Source organism: Sarcophilus harrisii, chromosome 1 (assembly GCF_902635505.1).
Source record: "Sarcophilus harrisii chromosome 1, mSarHar1.11, whole genome shotgun sequence".
Lineage (NCBI taxonomy): Eukaryota > Metazoa > Chordata > Mammalia > Dasyuromorphia > Dasyuridae > Sarcophilus > Sarcophilus harrisii.
The window spans coordinates 639,235,427-639,248,662 of NC_045426.1; the positions used below are offsets into that span (position 1 = coordinate 639,235,427).

Sequence of the window (13,236 nt, forward strand, 5' to 3'; positions counted from 1 at the left end):
GCTGACCCCAATGATAAAAGACTTTCTGAGTAAGCTCTCGGGGACTGCGGGCATGTGGATACCTCCGCAGATAATGGGATAGAAGCAGTCCAAGAATTTGCATCAGGACGGTAGCTAGGTATAAAAGGGAAGAAAACTGTGAGACTGCTCCCAGGATTATTTGGGTATATCAGACTTAAATCTGTATGTAAAAGGTGAAAATAGAGTTCTGTGTGTTTCTGTTTGTTTCCTTTGCATTTTGTGCTCTGTGTTAAAAGTTAGCAAGCGAATTTATTATTGTTCTCTAAGAAATGACCAGAAGGATGACTTCAGAAAGGCCTGGAGAGACTTACATGAACTGATGCTGAGTGAAATGAGCAGGACCAGAAGATCATTATATATTTCAACAACAATACTATATGATGATCAATTCTGATGGACGTGGCCCTCTTCAACAATGAGATGAACCAAATCGGTTCCAATAGAGCAATAATGAACTGAACCAGCTACTGAACTCTGGGAGATGACTATGAACCACTACCACTACATAGAATTCCCAATCCCTCTATTTTTGTCTGCCTGCATTTTTTATTTCTTTCATAGGTTAATTGTACACTATTTCAAAATCTGACTTTTTATACAGCAAAATAACTGTTTGGACATGTATACATATACTGTATTTAACTTATACCTTAACATATTTAGCATGTATTGGTCAACCTATCATCTGGGGGAGGAAAGCATGGGGGGGGAAGGAGGGAAAAAGTTAGAACAAAAGGATTTGCAACTGTCAATGCTGAAAAATTACCTATGCATATATCTTGTAAATAAAAAGCTATAATAAAAAAATTACCCAGGCGCATGTTCTGTCAATAAAAAGTTATAATTTTTAAAAAGAGATAAAAATCCATTAAAAATGAAAAATAGTAATAAAAAAAAGACCTCTGAACAGGTGTTTGATATGAAATGTAAACACCTCCGGGTTAGCTCCACAGAAATAGCAAGCAGGGAACTGGCAAGCTATGTTTGGAGGGACCCTCAGCCTAAACCACAGGAATCTTTTTTTTTTTTTTAAACTCCTGGACAGCCTAGGGCAGTTAAGCAATATTGTTGTTGTGGCTTCTTGGATATGACCACAATATAAAAAAGCAGTCTCTAAGGAGATCAGAACCATTGCTAAAAAACAACTGACAATTGGGACTTTATTAGCAATATAAGCTAGCCAATAAAGCTGAGAGAAAAAAATAAAATCAATTCATTTTTTTCCAGTAGAATTCTATAATGTAAGAGTTGAAAGAGGCCATAAAAATACTTAGTCTAATTCCCTGTTTTATTGCTGAAGATAGAGGTCTGCAAATGTTAAGTGATTGACTAAGATCAAATTTCTACCAAGTGGAACCCAAACCTACTGATTTGCCATCAGTGAACAAATAAATTATTCTTCTCTTTCCTCTCTGCCAAAAAATGTCACTAAAGCTTCTACTTTAACTTAAAAAAAATAGTAAGTTTTGAAGATTGTAAAAAAATCCAACAGAAAAAAGCTCTTCAGAAGTTTTAATAAAAAAATCTTTGGTCTTTAAAAAAAATTTCCCTAACATGACATGGCTTTGAGGAGATGACATTATGACATGACATTAGACTCCAACAGATGTTACCTACCACCCTGTTCAGGGCTATTTCGATTATACTATGCTGCCTCTCTCTACTTCACTGGAAAGTTGCCATTATAGGTGAAGATACTATTGTATGCTTAAGGGCTATAACCACTTCATCTTATTCTTATTGTCCTCCTTCAATCATGTGATCATATCATTAATGCAACATCAGCATAGGGTAGCTAGGTGATATAGTGATAGAATAGTGAACATGGGAGTGACGAAAATCTTATTTCAAATCTAGCCTCAGACACTAGTTATGTAACTGGATAAAATCACTTATCTTCTCTCTGCCTTAGAAAGGCAAGGAGGGAAAAGAAACAAGCATTTATTAAGTATCTATGATTATTGTGCCACAGTTCTCTTTTGATGTCCTGACCTAGTTTCTCCAATTGTCCTATTGAGTTACTCTGCCTCAGGATATAACCTTTCCCTCTTAGTGTTTGAGATAGAGGTTTTATACCTTTAGGCTATAATCATTCCTTCTTAATGTTTGACAGGATAAAAGTCTATCCATTTTAGACATCATTAGAATATCAGTAATCTCTCCAGTACCTCCTTCCATTGTGTCATCCTAGGTGCTTCACCCCATTAAATTATCCCCATCCAGGTACCTGCCCATTATGTCATTGTTCTTGTTATCCTATAAAAATCTTGCTGTCCAGGGCTGGATTCTTTGAGACAATAGTTTCATTCATCCCTGGGACCAACCATGGATCCATTTGGTCACAGTATATCTCTCCAATTAATAAACTGTTAAATTGTTTTCTAATCTCTGTCTTGTTCAGTTTCTCTGGCATTACATGATGTGGCCAGTACAGTGCTAAATTCTTTATAGATGTTGTGTCAATTAATATTTACATCAACCCTGGGAAGCAGGTGCTATTGTTATCCCCATTTTATGAATGAAGAAACTTAGGCAGGAAGATGTGAAATGACTTGCCCCAAATCACACAGCTAGTTAAGTGCCTGAGACCAGATTTGAACTCAGGTCTTCCTGACTCCAGATCTGCTGATCTATTTACTGTGATATCTGTTTTAGTTTTTTCATTTGTAAAATGGTGATAATAGCACCTACCTCTTGATATTATGAGGGTCAAATGAGATATTAGTAAAATATTTTACAAATTTGAAATGCTGTTTAAATGCTAGGTATTACTGGTATCTGACTTCAAAGTGGAATCAGTTCATTTATTTTTGAAATATCTTTGAGGCATTTTACTCTTGCTTACAAGAAACACACAAAACGGTGCTGGAAAGGCAAAAGAGGAGGTGCCTTGTGCAGGATTATGATGAAGAAGACCATAGAAGGACCAGGAATAGGAGGTAGGTGAAGAAATAACTGACTTAGATGCATACAAACATACTTAAATGGAGACATATGGTAGTACACTTTGTTCTGTTTTCCCGTAAGAAGGTCAGAGTATCCAGAGTATTGATGAGGTGTGAGTACCAAGGCTAATAGAGTTTTGTAGGATGATTAGAGAGGTTCTGATGCTGAGATTCCTGAGGACATGATGAAGTCCAATATGCCTTTCAACTTTATATCTTAGCAAATATTTATGATCAGAAGCTTGCTAAATTAATTTTTCTTGTGTTGAATGATTTTGATTTGTGAATGGAAGTACTTGTTGGAAAACTTTCTTTCATTTGGGAGTTCGTCCTACCAAGTGAAATATTTTTCATAATCAACAATGAGCATAAATATGGACCATATGCAAAGGACTTTCAAGAGGAGGAAAGAACTAGTATCTAGGGATATTGGGAATGATTTTAAATTGAATTTTGAAAAGAGTTAGGAGTACCAAAACATTGAGATAAAGGGGGAGATAGTTGGTAAATAGTCAAAGGATATGAATAGACGATTTTCAGATGAAGAAATTAAAGTTATCATATGAAAAAATGCTCTAAATCACTATTGATTAGATAAATGCAAATTAAAACAACTCTGGTATCACTTCATTCCTCTTAGATTGGCTACGATGACAGGAAAAGATACTGATAAATGTTGGAGAGGATATGGGAAAACTGGGACACAAGCATTGTTGATAAAGTTATTAAATGGTTCAACCATTCTGAAGAGCAATTTGGAATTATGCTTAAAGAGCTATAAAACTGTACATACCCTCTCCAGCATTGCCACTACTGGGTCTGTATCTCAAAGAAATAAAAAAGGCAAAAAGAGTGACATGTGCAAAAATGTTTGTAGCTCTTTTTTTTTGTGGTGGCAAACAACTGGAAAGTAAGTAGAAGCCCAACATTTGGAGAATGGTTAAATAACTTATGGTATAAGAAAATAATGGAAAATTAATGTTCTATAAAAATTGATGTACAGGCTGATTTTAGAAAGGCCTGGAAAGATTTACATGAACTGATGCTGAAGGAAACAAGCAGAATCAGGAAAACATTATACACAGCAACTTTGTGCTATGATGAATTATGAAAGACTTGGTTTTTCTCTGTGGTTCAGTGATCCAAGACAATTCCAATAAACTTTGGATGGAAAATGCCATCTTCATTCAGAGAGAGAGAGAACTATGGAAATAATGTAAATCAACATATGCTATTTTTGTTTCATTTTCCTGTTTTTTTCCCCGTTTTCCCCTTTTATTCTGATTTTCCCTCTCAATACGATTCATAAGGAAATTTGTAAAAACAAATGAACGTACATGTGTAACCAAAAACCTTTTTACATATAACTGGGGAAAATAAAAAATAAAATGGAGAGAGAAATGGGGGGGGGGGGGAGACAGAGACAGAGACAAACTGAAATAAGAGAGACAGAGCTTCAATATGGAGGTACCAAAGTGGGTGTTGGAATATTCATCATAACACTGGGGTACAGGCAGCCAACTAGTAGAGGTCAGACATACTGGAACAGGTTTTGTGAAGGTAGTAATATGAAATAAATGTTGTAAAGTAGGAAATTGATGGTTAAGGGCTTTAAGTAATTAATAAAAGCTAGATTTTGGTTTTTTAAAAATATTTTTGGGCTTCTAAGATAAAATACAAAATTTTCAGTTTATAATTTAAACTTATCTTCCTTTCAGCTTCCATTCCATATTTTTTCACTTTTCACTATATTCCTTCAGGTCCTCCATATTTCAACTAGAAGGGCTTGGCTTGTTTGCTGTTCCCCACACTCATCATTTCACCTTGTACTTTTCTGTCTTGTTCTACCAAAGGTTCTGAAACCGTGACCATCCCCTGGCACTGTACAAACGGAGAACGCGTCGGGGAGTTCCTCTTTAGGGGGCGCAGCGATCTTTACCGGGCCAGAAATTACATTCCGGCCTCAGCGACTCTTTCAGGGGCTCCCCAGGGCCTCCTTACGAACCCGAGCCAAAGCTAGAAAAGGTGCCCAGTCCTATAACCGACACCGACCAGGAGGAGGGCGCTCTAGCCCACGTCCCTCTAATCCATCCCAACCCGGCCTTCGTGCCTGCTCAGAAGCCGCGGTCGGCGGGGAAAGCGCGGGAAGCATTCCGCCCAGACTCCCTCCCAACTTCCGGGGAACCTCGAAGCTCGCTCTCCCGGCCAGCCTGGAGAGGAAGTGTGTCTCCGCACGCCTAGCCCATCTCGAGGCCCCGCCTCACTTCCGGCGACACTCTAGGAAGCGGGAGAATTTGTCGTCTCGGTGCCCCGGTAGATCTGAGTGAGATTTTAATTCTTTACCTAGCCAGTAGATAAGGATAAAGCCACAAGGACTCCAGGAAGGAAAAGAAGAGAATAAAGGATAAGGAAAGCAGGAACGAAGACCTGTGAGGGAAAGCTTTGGAAATTTGCTCCTCCCTACCTCCTCCCCCACTCCCCAGATCCCGCCCCTCTCCCCATTCATTACTCCCCAGATCCCGCCCCTCTCCCCATTCATTACTCCCCAGATCCCGCCCCTCTCCCCATTCATTACTCCCCAGATCCCGCCCCTCTCCCCATTCATTACTCCCCAGATCCCGCCCCTCTCCCCATTCATTACTCCCCAGATCCCGCCCCTCTCCCCATTCATTACTCCCCAGATCCCGCCCCTCTCCCCATTCATTACTCCCCAGATCCCGCCCCTCTCCCCATTCATTACTCCCCAGATCCCGCCCCTCTCCCCATTCATTACTCCCCAGATCCCGCCCCTCTCCCCATTCATTACTCCCCAGATCCCGCCCCTCTCCCCATTCATTACTCCCCAGATCCCGCCCCTCTCCCCATTCATTACTCCCCAGATCCCGCCCCTCTCCCCATTCATTACTCCCCAGATCCCGCCCCTCTCCCCATTCATTACTCCCCAGATCCCGCCCCTCTCCCCATTCATTACTCCCCAGATCCCGCCCCTCTCCCCATTCATTACTCCCCAGATCCCGCCCCTCTCCCCATTCATTACTCCCCAGATCCCGCCCCTCTCCCCATTCATTACTCCCCAGATCCCGCCCCTCTCCCCATTCATTAAAACAGAAGGTACACGCTCCGTAATGAGGCGCGCGCGCTTCTGCGCATGTGTGAGGAGGCCGTAGGGGTGTGGAAACCACAGCACTCAGATGAGGTTTTTAAATTTTTATTTGTTTTTTTAACTATTGAAACGGAAACGGGACGATTCATAAGCAGACAGGATGCACTGAAGATCAGAGAGGACAGACATTTGGGAGCGGTTCGCTTCAGTTTGCTGGGTGGAAGGCAAATCTTCAATTGATGAACACGGCGACTCCATCACGAGACAGGTGCTGCTGATTGTCCCAGAGGAAGGTGCAGGGCAAATCTCCTCTTGGTGAGAGAATAAATAGGCGGTCCTCCTTCTCTCGGAGGAAGGCTGGAAACGGAAGCACCCCAGTCCGGGTGGTTTGAGAATTCTTCCCTGGAGAAACGTTCACTGAGAAGAAAAGCAACAAGCACAAAGATGGGAGTCCATTGGACAGAGAGTCATGGGACCAGACTTAGTTCCTGGAAGTGGGGGGCCAGGACAAAAGACGGGTATGACCGGTGCTGTGAAAGAAATGGGGTCGAACTTATAAATAAGGGAGCGCTGGAGAACGTTGTAAAAAGCAAGACTTCCAGGGCTATATTCTAGGTAGATCCCAACCCTGGGTATAGGGCCTTTCAACCGATGGTTCAGTGATCCAGAATAGGTTCTGATATAATAACCATCTTCGTTCTTGACACATTGAAGCAAGAAGGCATAATCAAAGGATTCCACATCCCTGTCCGTTTTTCTCCCCAAGTAGGTGGTGTAGATCCCCAGTACCCACTGAGGTACCTGACTCACGTCCACCTCCCAGTAGTGTCTGCCTGAGCTGAAGGACTCCTTAGCAAGGGCAGCATAGCACTCTGAGTCTTGAAGATGCTGTAGTGCCTCCCAGTCTTCTGTAGCCTTCACACTCCTCAGATCCTCAGAAATACTCACATAGGAAATGGCTGATGTGGAGATCAGCCTAATATCCACTCTGAATCGATTGAGCATTTCTATCAGGCCAGGGATAGGATACTCCTTCAGCTCTGGGATGACAGTTTTGGTCCTCTGGGACAGCTCTGATTCACCCCTTTCCAGCAAATGCTTGGCATCCTGTAGCAGATCCAGATCCGGTTGGTTGTCTGCTTCCTGTACTTCTAGCTTGAGTTTCTGAAGGGTTTGTTTATGCTGGGTTAGTCTGTCCTGCCTTGCCCTTTGCTCTTGACTTATCCTTTCAATACAGCTGAATTCTTGTGTCATCACTAAGCAGTGCAGTTTGCGGTATTCTTCTATGATCATCCTTCTCCAGTCCACAGGGCTCTGCTGAGCTAGAAGGCTCTCAGCTTCTTCAAAATGTTTACCTAAATGATTCTGCATGTTCTGGAGCTGTTTCCTGCACTCATGAGCAGCCTCTCCTACAGGAGAGATCCCGTGAGCCTCATGTTCTGGGCTTTCACATCTCACACACAGTAGTGTCTGGTCCTGTTTGCAAAAGAGCTTGAAGACTTTCCCATGAAGGGCACACTGGCTTTGTCCCTTAGTACTTTGCAAAACATGGGAGCTGAACCTTTTGACCAGGTCAGTCAGCTGTGTTAGGCGCTCATTGACTGGGGGTAATGCTCTGCTCTGGGGCACTTGCCTGCATTCAGGACAAGAGAAAAGTTGGGTTGCTGCCCTCCAGCAGGAGGAGAGACATTCTCTGCAAAAACTGTGTCCACAATGGAGGGTGACTGGCTCAGAGAAGTAGCTCCTACAGATGCTGCAGATGACATCAGTCTGCACTTTCTGCAGCATTTCTACAGCAGCATCCATTTCTCTCTCTCCAGTTGCTTCTCTTCTGCAGCAGCTGAGATGAAGAGATTTCACTTCCAGTCAAGGCAATGCTTCTGAGCAGAAGGATGCTCTCCTTTTATAAGAGGTAGCCCCACCCCCTGGAGCCTCCTAGAGGTGTGAATCCTCTGGCTTGGCATCTTGCAGCTCAACCTGTCAACTCTTCCTGGTTGCAGCACCCTTCTCCCCCCTCGCCCCCTCCCTTTGAGTTCACACCTCTGCTTAGCATCTTTAGATTTTCACCAAGCTGAGAGAGCTCCTGTGTCTGCAAGGAGCAATGCTAGGAAAACATGGAGGTTTAGCTCAATGATTTTCAAATCTGATTTGTGCATAGACTTTCAGGGGGGCAGAACATTCTGTAGCCAGATTCTTTCCTTTTCCCTTGCACACCCAATCAGTTCCCAAGAACTATCAACAATCCTCTGCCCCTTTCCCTTTCATTCTACTTATGGAAAGTCACAGAATTTGTGATCTGGAGGGTATCTACCTCTCTAGTCATTTAGTCCCACCCACAGATGAAGACCATGCCCATACATTGATTCATTGTTGGTGGAGTTGTGAACGAATCCAACCATTTTGGAGAGTAGTTTGGAACTATGCTCAAAAAGTTATCAAACTGTGCATACCCTGATCCAGCAGTGTTACTACTGGGATTATATCCCAAAGAGATTATAAAGAAGGGAAAGGGACCTGTATGTGCACGAATGTTTGTGGCAGCCCTTTTTGTAGTGGCTAGAAACTGGAAACTGAATGGATGTCCATCAGTTGGAGAATGGCTGAATAAATTGTGGTATATGAAAATTATGGAATATTACTGTTCTGTAAGAAATGACCAACAGGATGATTTCAGAAAGGCCTGGAGAGACTTACACGAACTGATGCTAAGTGAAATGAGCAGGACCAGGAGATCATTATATACTTCAACAACAATACTAGATGATGACTAGTCCTGATGGATCAGGCCATCCTCAGCAACAAGATCAACCAAATCATTTCTAATGGAGCAGTAATGAACTGAACTAACTATACCCAGAAAAAGAACTCTGGGAGATGACTAAAAACCATTACATTGAATTCCCAGTCCCTATATTTATGCACACCTGCATCTTTGATTTCCTTCACAAGCTAATTGTACAATAATTCAGTCTGATTCTTTTTGTACAGCAAAATAATGTTTTGGTCATGTATACTTATTGTGTATCTAAGTTATATTTTAATATATTTAACATCTACTGGTCATCCTGCCATTTAGGGGAGGGGGGTGGGGGGGGGTAAGAGGTGAAAAATTGGAACAAGAGGTTTGGCAATTGTTAATGCTGTAAAGTTACCCATGTATATATCCTGTAAATTAAAGGCTATTAAAAAAAAAAAAAAAAAAAAAAAGAAGACCATGCCCATGAGAACATATCCAAGAGCACATCCAATGGTTATTCTCTGCTTTAAGAGGAAAGTCACCACCACAATGGGGTCCTTGTGACCTCTTTGATTTGCAGTGACTTCTGTCTCTCTGCAAAGTGTCTCCTTCCCTCCTAGTCCATCCTCTCCACAAACAACTTGAGCATTGAAAATATCTAAAATGGTACTACTGGGAATAACTGAAGAACAGCCTTGTGTCTTATGTAATGCAATGCATTTCTTTTGTTCCCACTCTTATTAAAAAGCTAATTTTTTTTCCAAATACATACAAAGACAATTTTTAATATTCATCTTTGTAAAACCATGTGTCCCAAATTTTTCTCCCTTCCTTCTTCCTCTCCCCACTCCCTAGAGACCCTTCCCATCCTCTAGAGAGTAAACAATCCAAGTTAAACATGTGGAGTTCTTCTGAATATATTTCCATAAAGAATGTACTTTTACAAACATTTCAGTATATAAAGCACCTTACTTGAATTTTCTTTTTTTATAAATAAAATTACCAAGAGAAGATTTAGTGGGTTTTAAAACTTATTTGGCAATTTCTGGTTTCCGGTCCCTCACCCAACCTTTCTTTCACAAATGTTCTTTGAGGGCAGGGTCTAATTTGCTTGTCTTTCTCTCCCAATAGTTTGTAGAGTTTCTGCTAAAATTATAGGTAGCTAAAAAACAATGTTAATTGAATTGAATAAAAGAGCACTCTAAAGAAGGCAATAGGATTGGGAAGGGAAGAGCTTTATCATGCTCTTCTACTTATTTCTCCATTTGCTCAAATACTGACTAATACTTGTTTCAGGGGCTCCTATAGAGATTACTATGAGTATTGGGAGTATAATGGGACTGAAAAGGGAAACTTTCATATTCAATCTCCCTGATCTAAAAGCCTTTGATAAAGGCATTATCAAAGCCTTTATCAAATTGTTCACACTATTCTCTGCCTAATCAACCTACATATGAAATTTTATATTGAGGTTTGTTTGGATGCTACTTTCTGAAAAGGAAGTTTATAAAGTTGAGTTTATCCTGAGAAGAAAAAGCAGAAAGGGTGAAGGAACTAGAGATAACCCCGACTACTTTAAGGAACAGAAAATGTTTATTTTGGAGGATATTTGATCAAAGTTTTCTAAGTATTTAAAGGACTTTTATTGTAAAGAGAGATTAGATTTGTTCTGCCTGGCCTGAGGGTAGAAGTTGGAACAATATGTAAAATTCAATTAATTTCAAGGTGAGTTGGGGGAAGCATCAGGAAATATTAACCTTTAGAACTGTCCAAAGGTATAGACATCGTCTGCCTCAAAACTTTTCAAAAAGAGTCTGTAGACTTCTTTGTAGAAAGGATTTTGGTTTACAGGTTAATGATCAATTCTGAGATTCTATAAACCATCAGTAAATATTTAAAACTAATCTGAGCAAAATAACAAAATGTGTTATTTTCCAGACACCAGCTGGTTATATTTATCTGTTAGCTTGTATGTAAAATAGTCATATTTTTGCTAATCATGAATGTCAGTGATCACTTTCCTGCCTTGTCCATCTGTAGCTTGGTTGTATTATCTCTTTCATGGCAATAATTTTAGAATCCAGCTAGTTTTTTTAATGATCTTATTCACATTAGGGTAAATTCACTCCACTGTCCTCTATCCTTTTATTGCTAGTGAACGAGATGAGGTGAGATCTTTCAAGATAGTTGTGAAAATCGAGTAAGGCTTCAAAGTTTGAGTAGGCCTGAAGGAATTTAAGCACCAAGTCAAGGGGATACTTAAGTCCCCTCCCTGCTATCCCCTAATGGCATACTTAAGTCCCCTTGTTATCCTCCTATGATATTAGTATCTTTCTGTTTAGGTCAAATATGGGCAACTATGTACTTATTGGTCAAGTTCAATTTCTTGGGTAGTTCCCGAGTTTAGAATGTAAGATCCTCAGCCAATAAGGATGAGGGTCAGTGGTGGAAGGGGGTATTTGTGTTAGGGATAAAAAGTGTTGACCCTGCCCCCTACAGTGCCTCCTCCCTTCAATTGTCTGCTTGGATATGTGGGATGCTCTATTCTCATGATCCTATAATAAACTTTGCTTTGCTTCTAGATATCTCTCCAGCTTTTTTTTATTAAATGCTGTCTGAACCACACAGTTTTGGGGGCTAATCCAGATCACACTACTTGTGGTGAGTAGGTGAACCCCTGGGGTGCTGGTGGGGTGGCGCCCTGCCCTGATTCAGGCAGCCCACCAGTGTCCAGGGCTTCTCCTTACTCCCCCAAGGTAAAGTGGGCCCAAAGTGGAGAAACTCGGAGCAAAACAAAGGGAGAAACTCCGCGGTTAAAAATCCCGACTGGTTCGGTGGAGGATGTATCAGTCAAGTAATTTGTTGCGCAACAACCCAGAGGTTAGCCCCCTGTAAGACCTTTGGGTCCTAAACTCTGGAGGGGTCTCTGGACGGGACCCTGTGAGGCCTGGAGTCTTAAACTGTGGGTCTTTGGACAGGATATAAGCTCCCTGTGAAGCCCTTGAGTCATAAACTCTGGAGGAGTCTCTGGACAGGAACCTGTGAAGCCTGGAGTCTTGGACAGGATAGGCTTGGCTAGGCCTTCTAGGGTGACTGGAGACAATTGGAGTGTTTGGGCGTTTTGGAATTTAGATTCCATCCAAATTCAATGGGTGTGGCCCAGTCCCAGCCAGCCCTGGTGGAGAGAAATGAGAAAAATGATCAGAAAATACCGGTTGATAGTCCCTTGGGAGATAAATTAAGTAATTGGAATGAACTGCCAAAATATATAAGGAAAAAGGAAAAGATGATAAGGTATTGTTGTTTTGTCTGGGGTGACCAAGATATTGGTGAAGGCACTATTGAAGACTGTGCCAAAGACTGAATTTGTACCTGAAAGAGAAGGAAAGGATTTAATCCATCACCCCCTCCAAGGGCCCTCGGGGCCAGGAAGAGAACTTATGTCTATTTTGAATTCTCTCTCCTCACAAGAGGAGAGGGGACTAATTAGATGTGCAGCTATGAAGGAGTGGGACAGGAGAAACCCTCCAGCTGCAAGATAAGTTTCTACCTTTAGCAGATCCCAATTGGGAACACAATCACCCTATACATGGGGGAAGTATGTGGGATCGAGAGAGTGAAGATGGTGGCTTTTTTTCCTTTCCCTCCTACATGTCCTGACCTGCAGTAGGGCCATGTGGGACCAAGGGAAAGAAACTGCTATTTGGTGAAATTCATTATTTTAAATATGAAGGCGAAAATGGTTTTATATTGGGAATTTAAAGCCGCATTTGGGATTTTAAGTTAAAATATAGGTTATTAAAACAAAATGCTGGTAGTTTACCTTAGGGGAGGTTGGGGTTGTATCTCTCTACTTAGATGGTATGTTGTTTTCTAGAGATATTGGATAATTTGTAATTGGATTATGCCTTAAAAATTTGTCATCTCTATTGGGCATGTATAAGTTTTATGAAATTTGGTTCAGTTATTTGAGAACCTTGAAGTTTAAAGTTTAAAAAAATTTTTTTTTTTTCCTTGACTTAAAGATGGGGGACAAGAAAGATTGATTTGCAAAAGCAATTAATAGTTTAAATGGAGCATCTAGCATTGGTTTGGGAGTGTTTAACATATGTTGGAGAAGGTTTAAGCAAGTAAGCTTTGGAAGGAGAGAGATGGAACAGGAAGAGATGTTGTGAGAGAAAAAGAGAGGAAAATAGCTCTCCAGAAATGGGGAAGAAAAAGGCACAGTTCCCTAGTGAATCTGCCATTTGCCATGGGAAAAGGAGATATATCTCATGAGGTTGGGGCCATGTCTTGAGCTGGCAGCTTGGATCCTGGGGAAATGGCACCCTAAAAAAGTTAGCTGTGATAAGATAGGGTCGGGAAGCATGGTGGAGTGGGGAGGGTGGCCATGTGGAGAGGGACCTTGTCAGGTGATCTAATCCCCCTTC

At 41.4% G+C, this 13,236-nt stretch overlaps 1 protein-coding gene across 1 annotated transcript; it reads right to left on the reverse strand.

Annotated features, from left to right (window-relative positions):
- Positions 1-6,186: 6,186 nt before the first annotated feature.
- On the reverse strand, positions 6,187-7,875 carry LOC100929472 (tripartite motif-containing protein 64-like). The gene is made up of 2 exons (XM_031947526.1): positions 6,595-7,875; positions 6,187-6,426 (listed from the first exon to the last, which is right to left on the reverse strand). Exons 1-2 carry the CDS (start codon positions 7,873-7,875, stop codon positions 6,187-6,189), a joined length of 1,521 nt encoding a protein of 506 aa, XP_031803386.1.
- Positions 7,876-13,236: the final 5,361 nt, after the last annotated feature.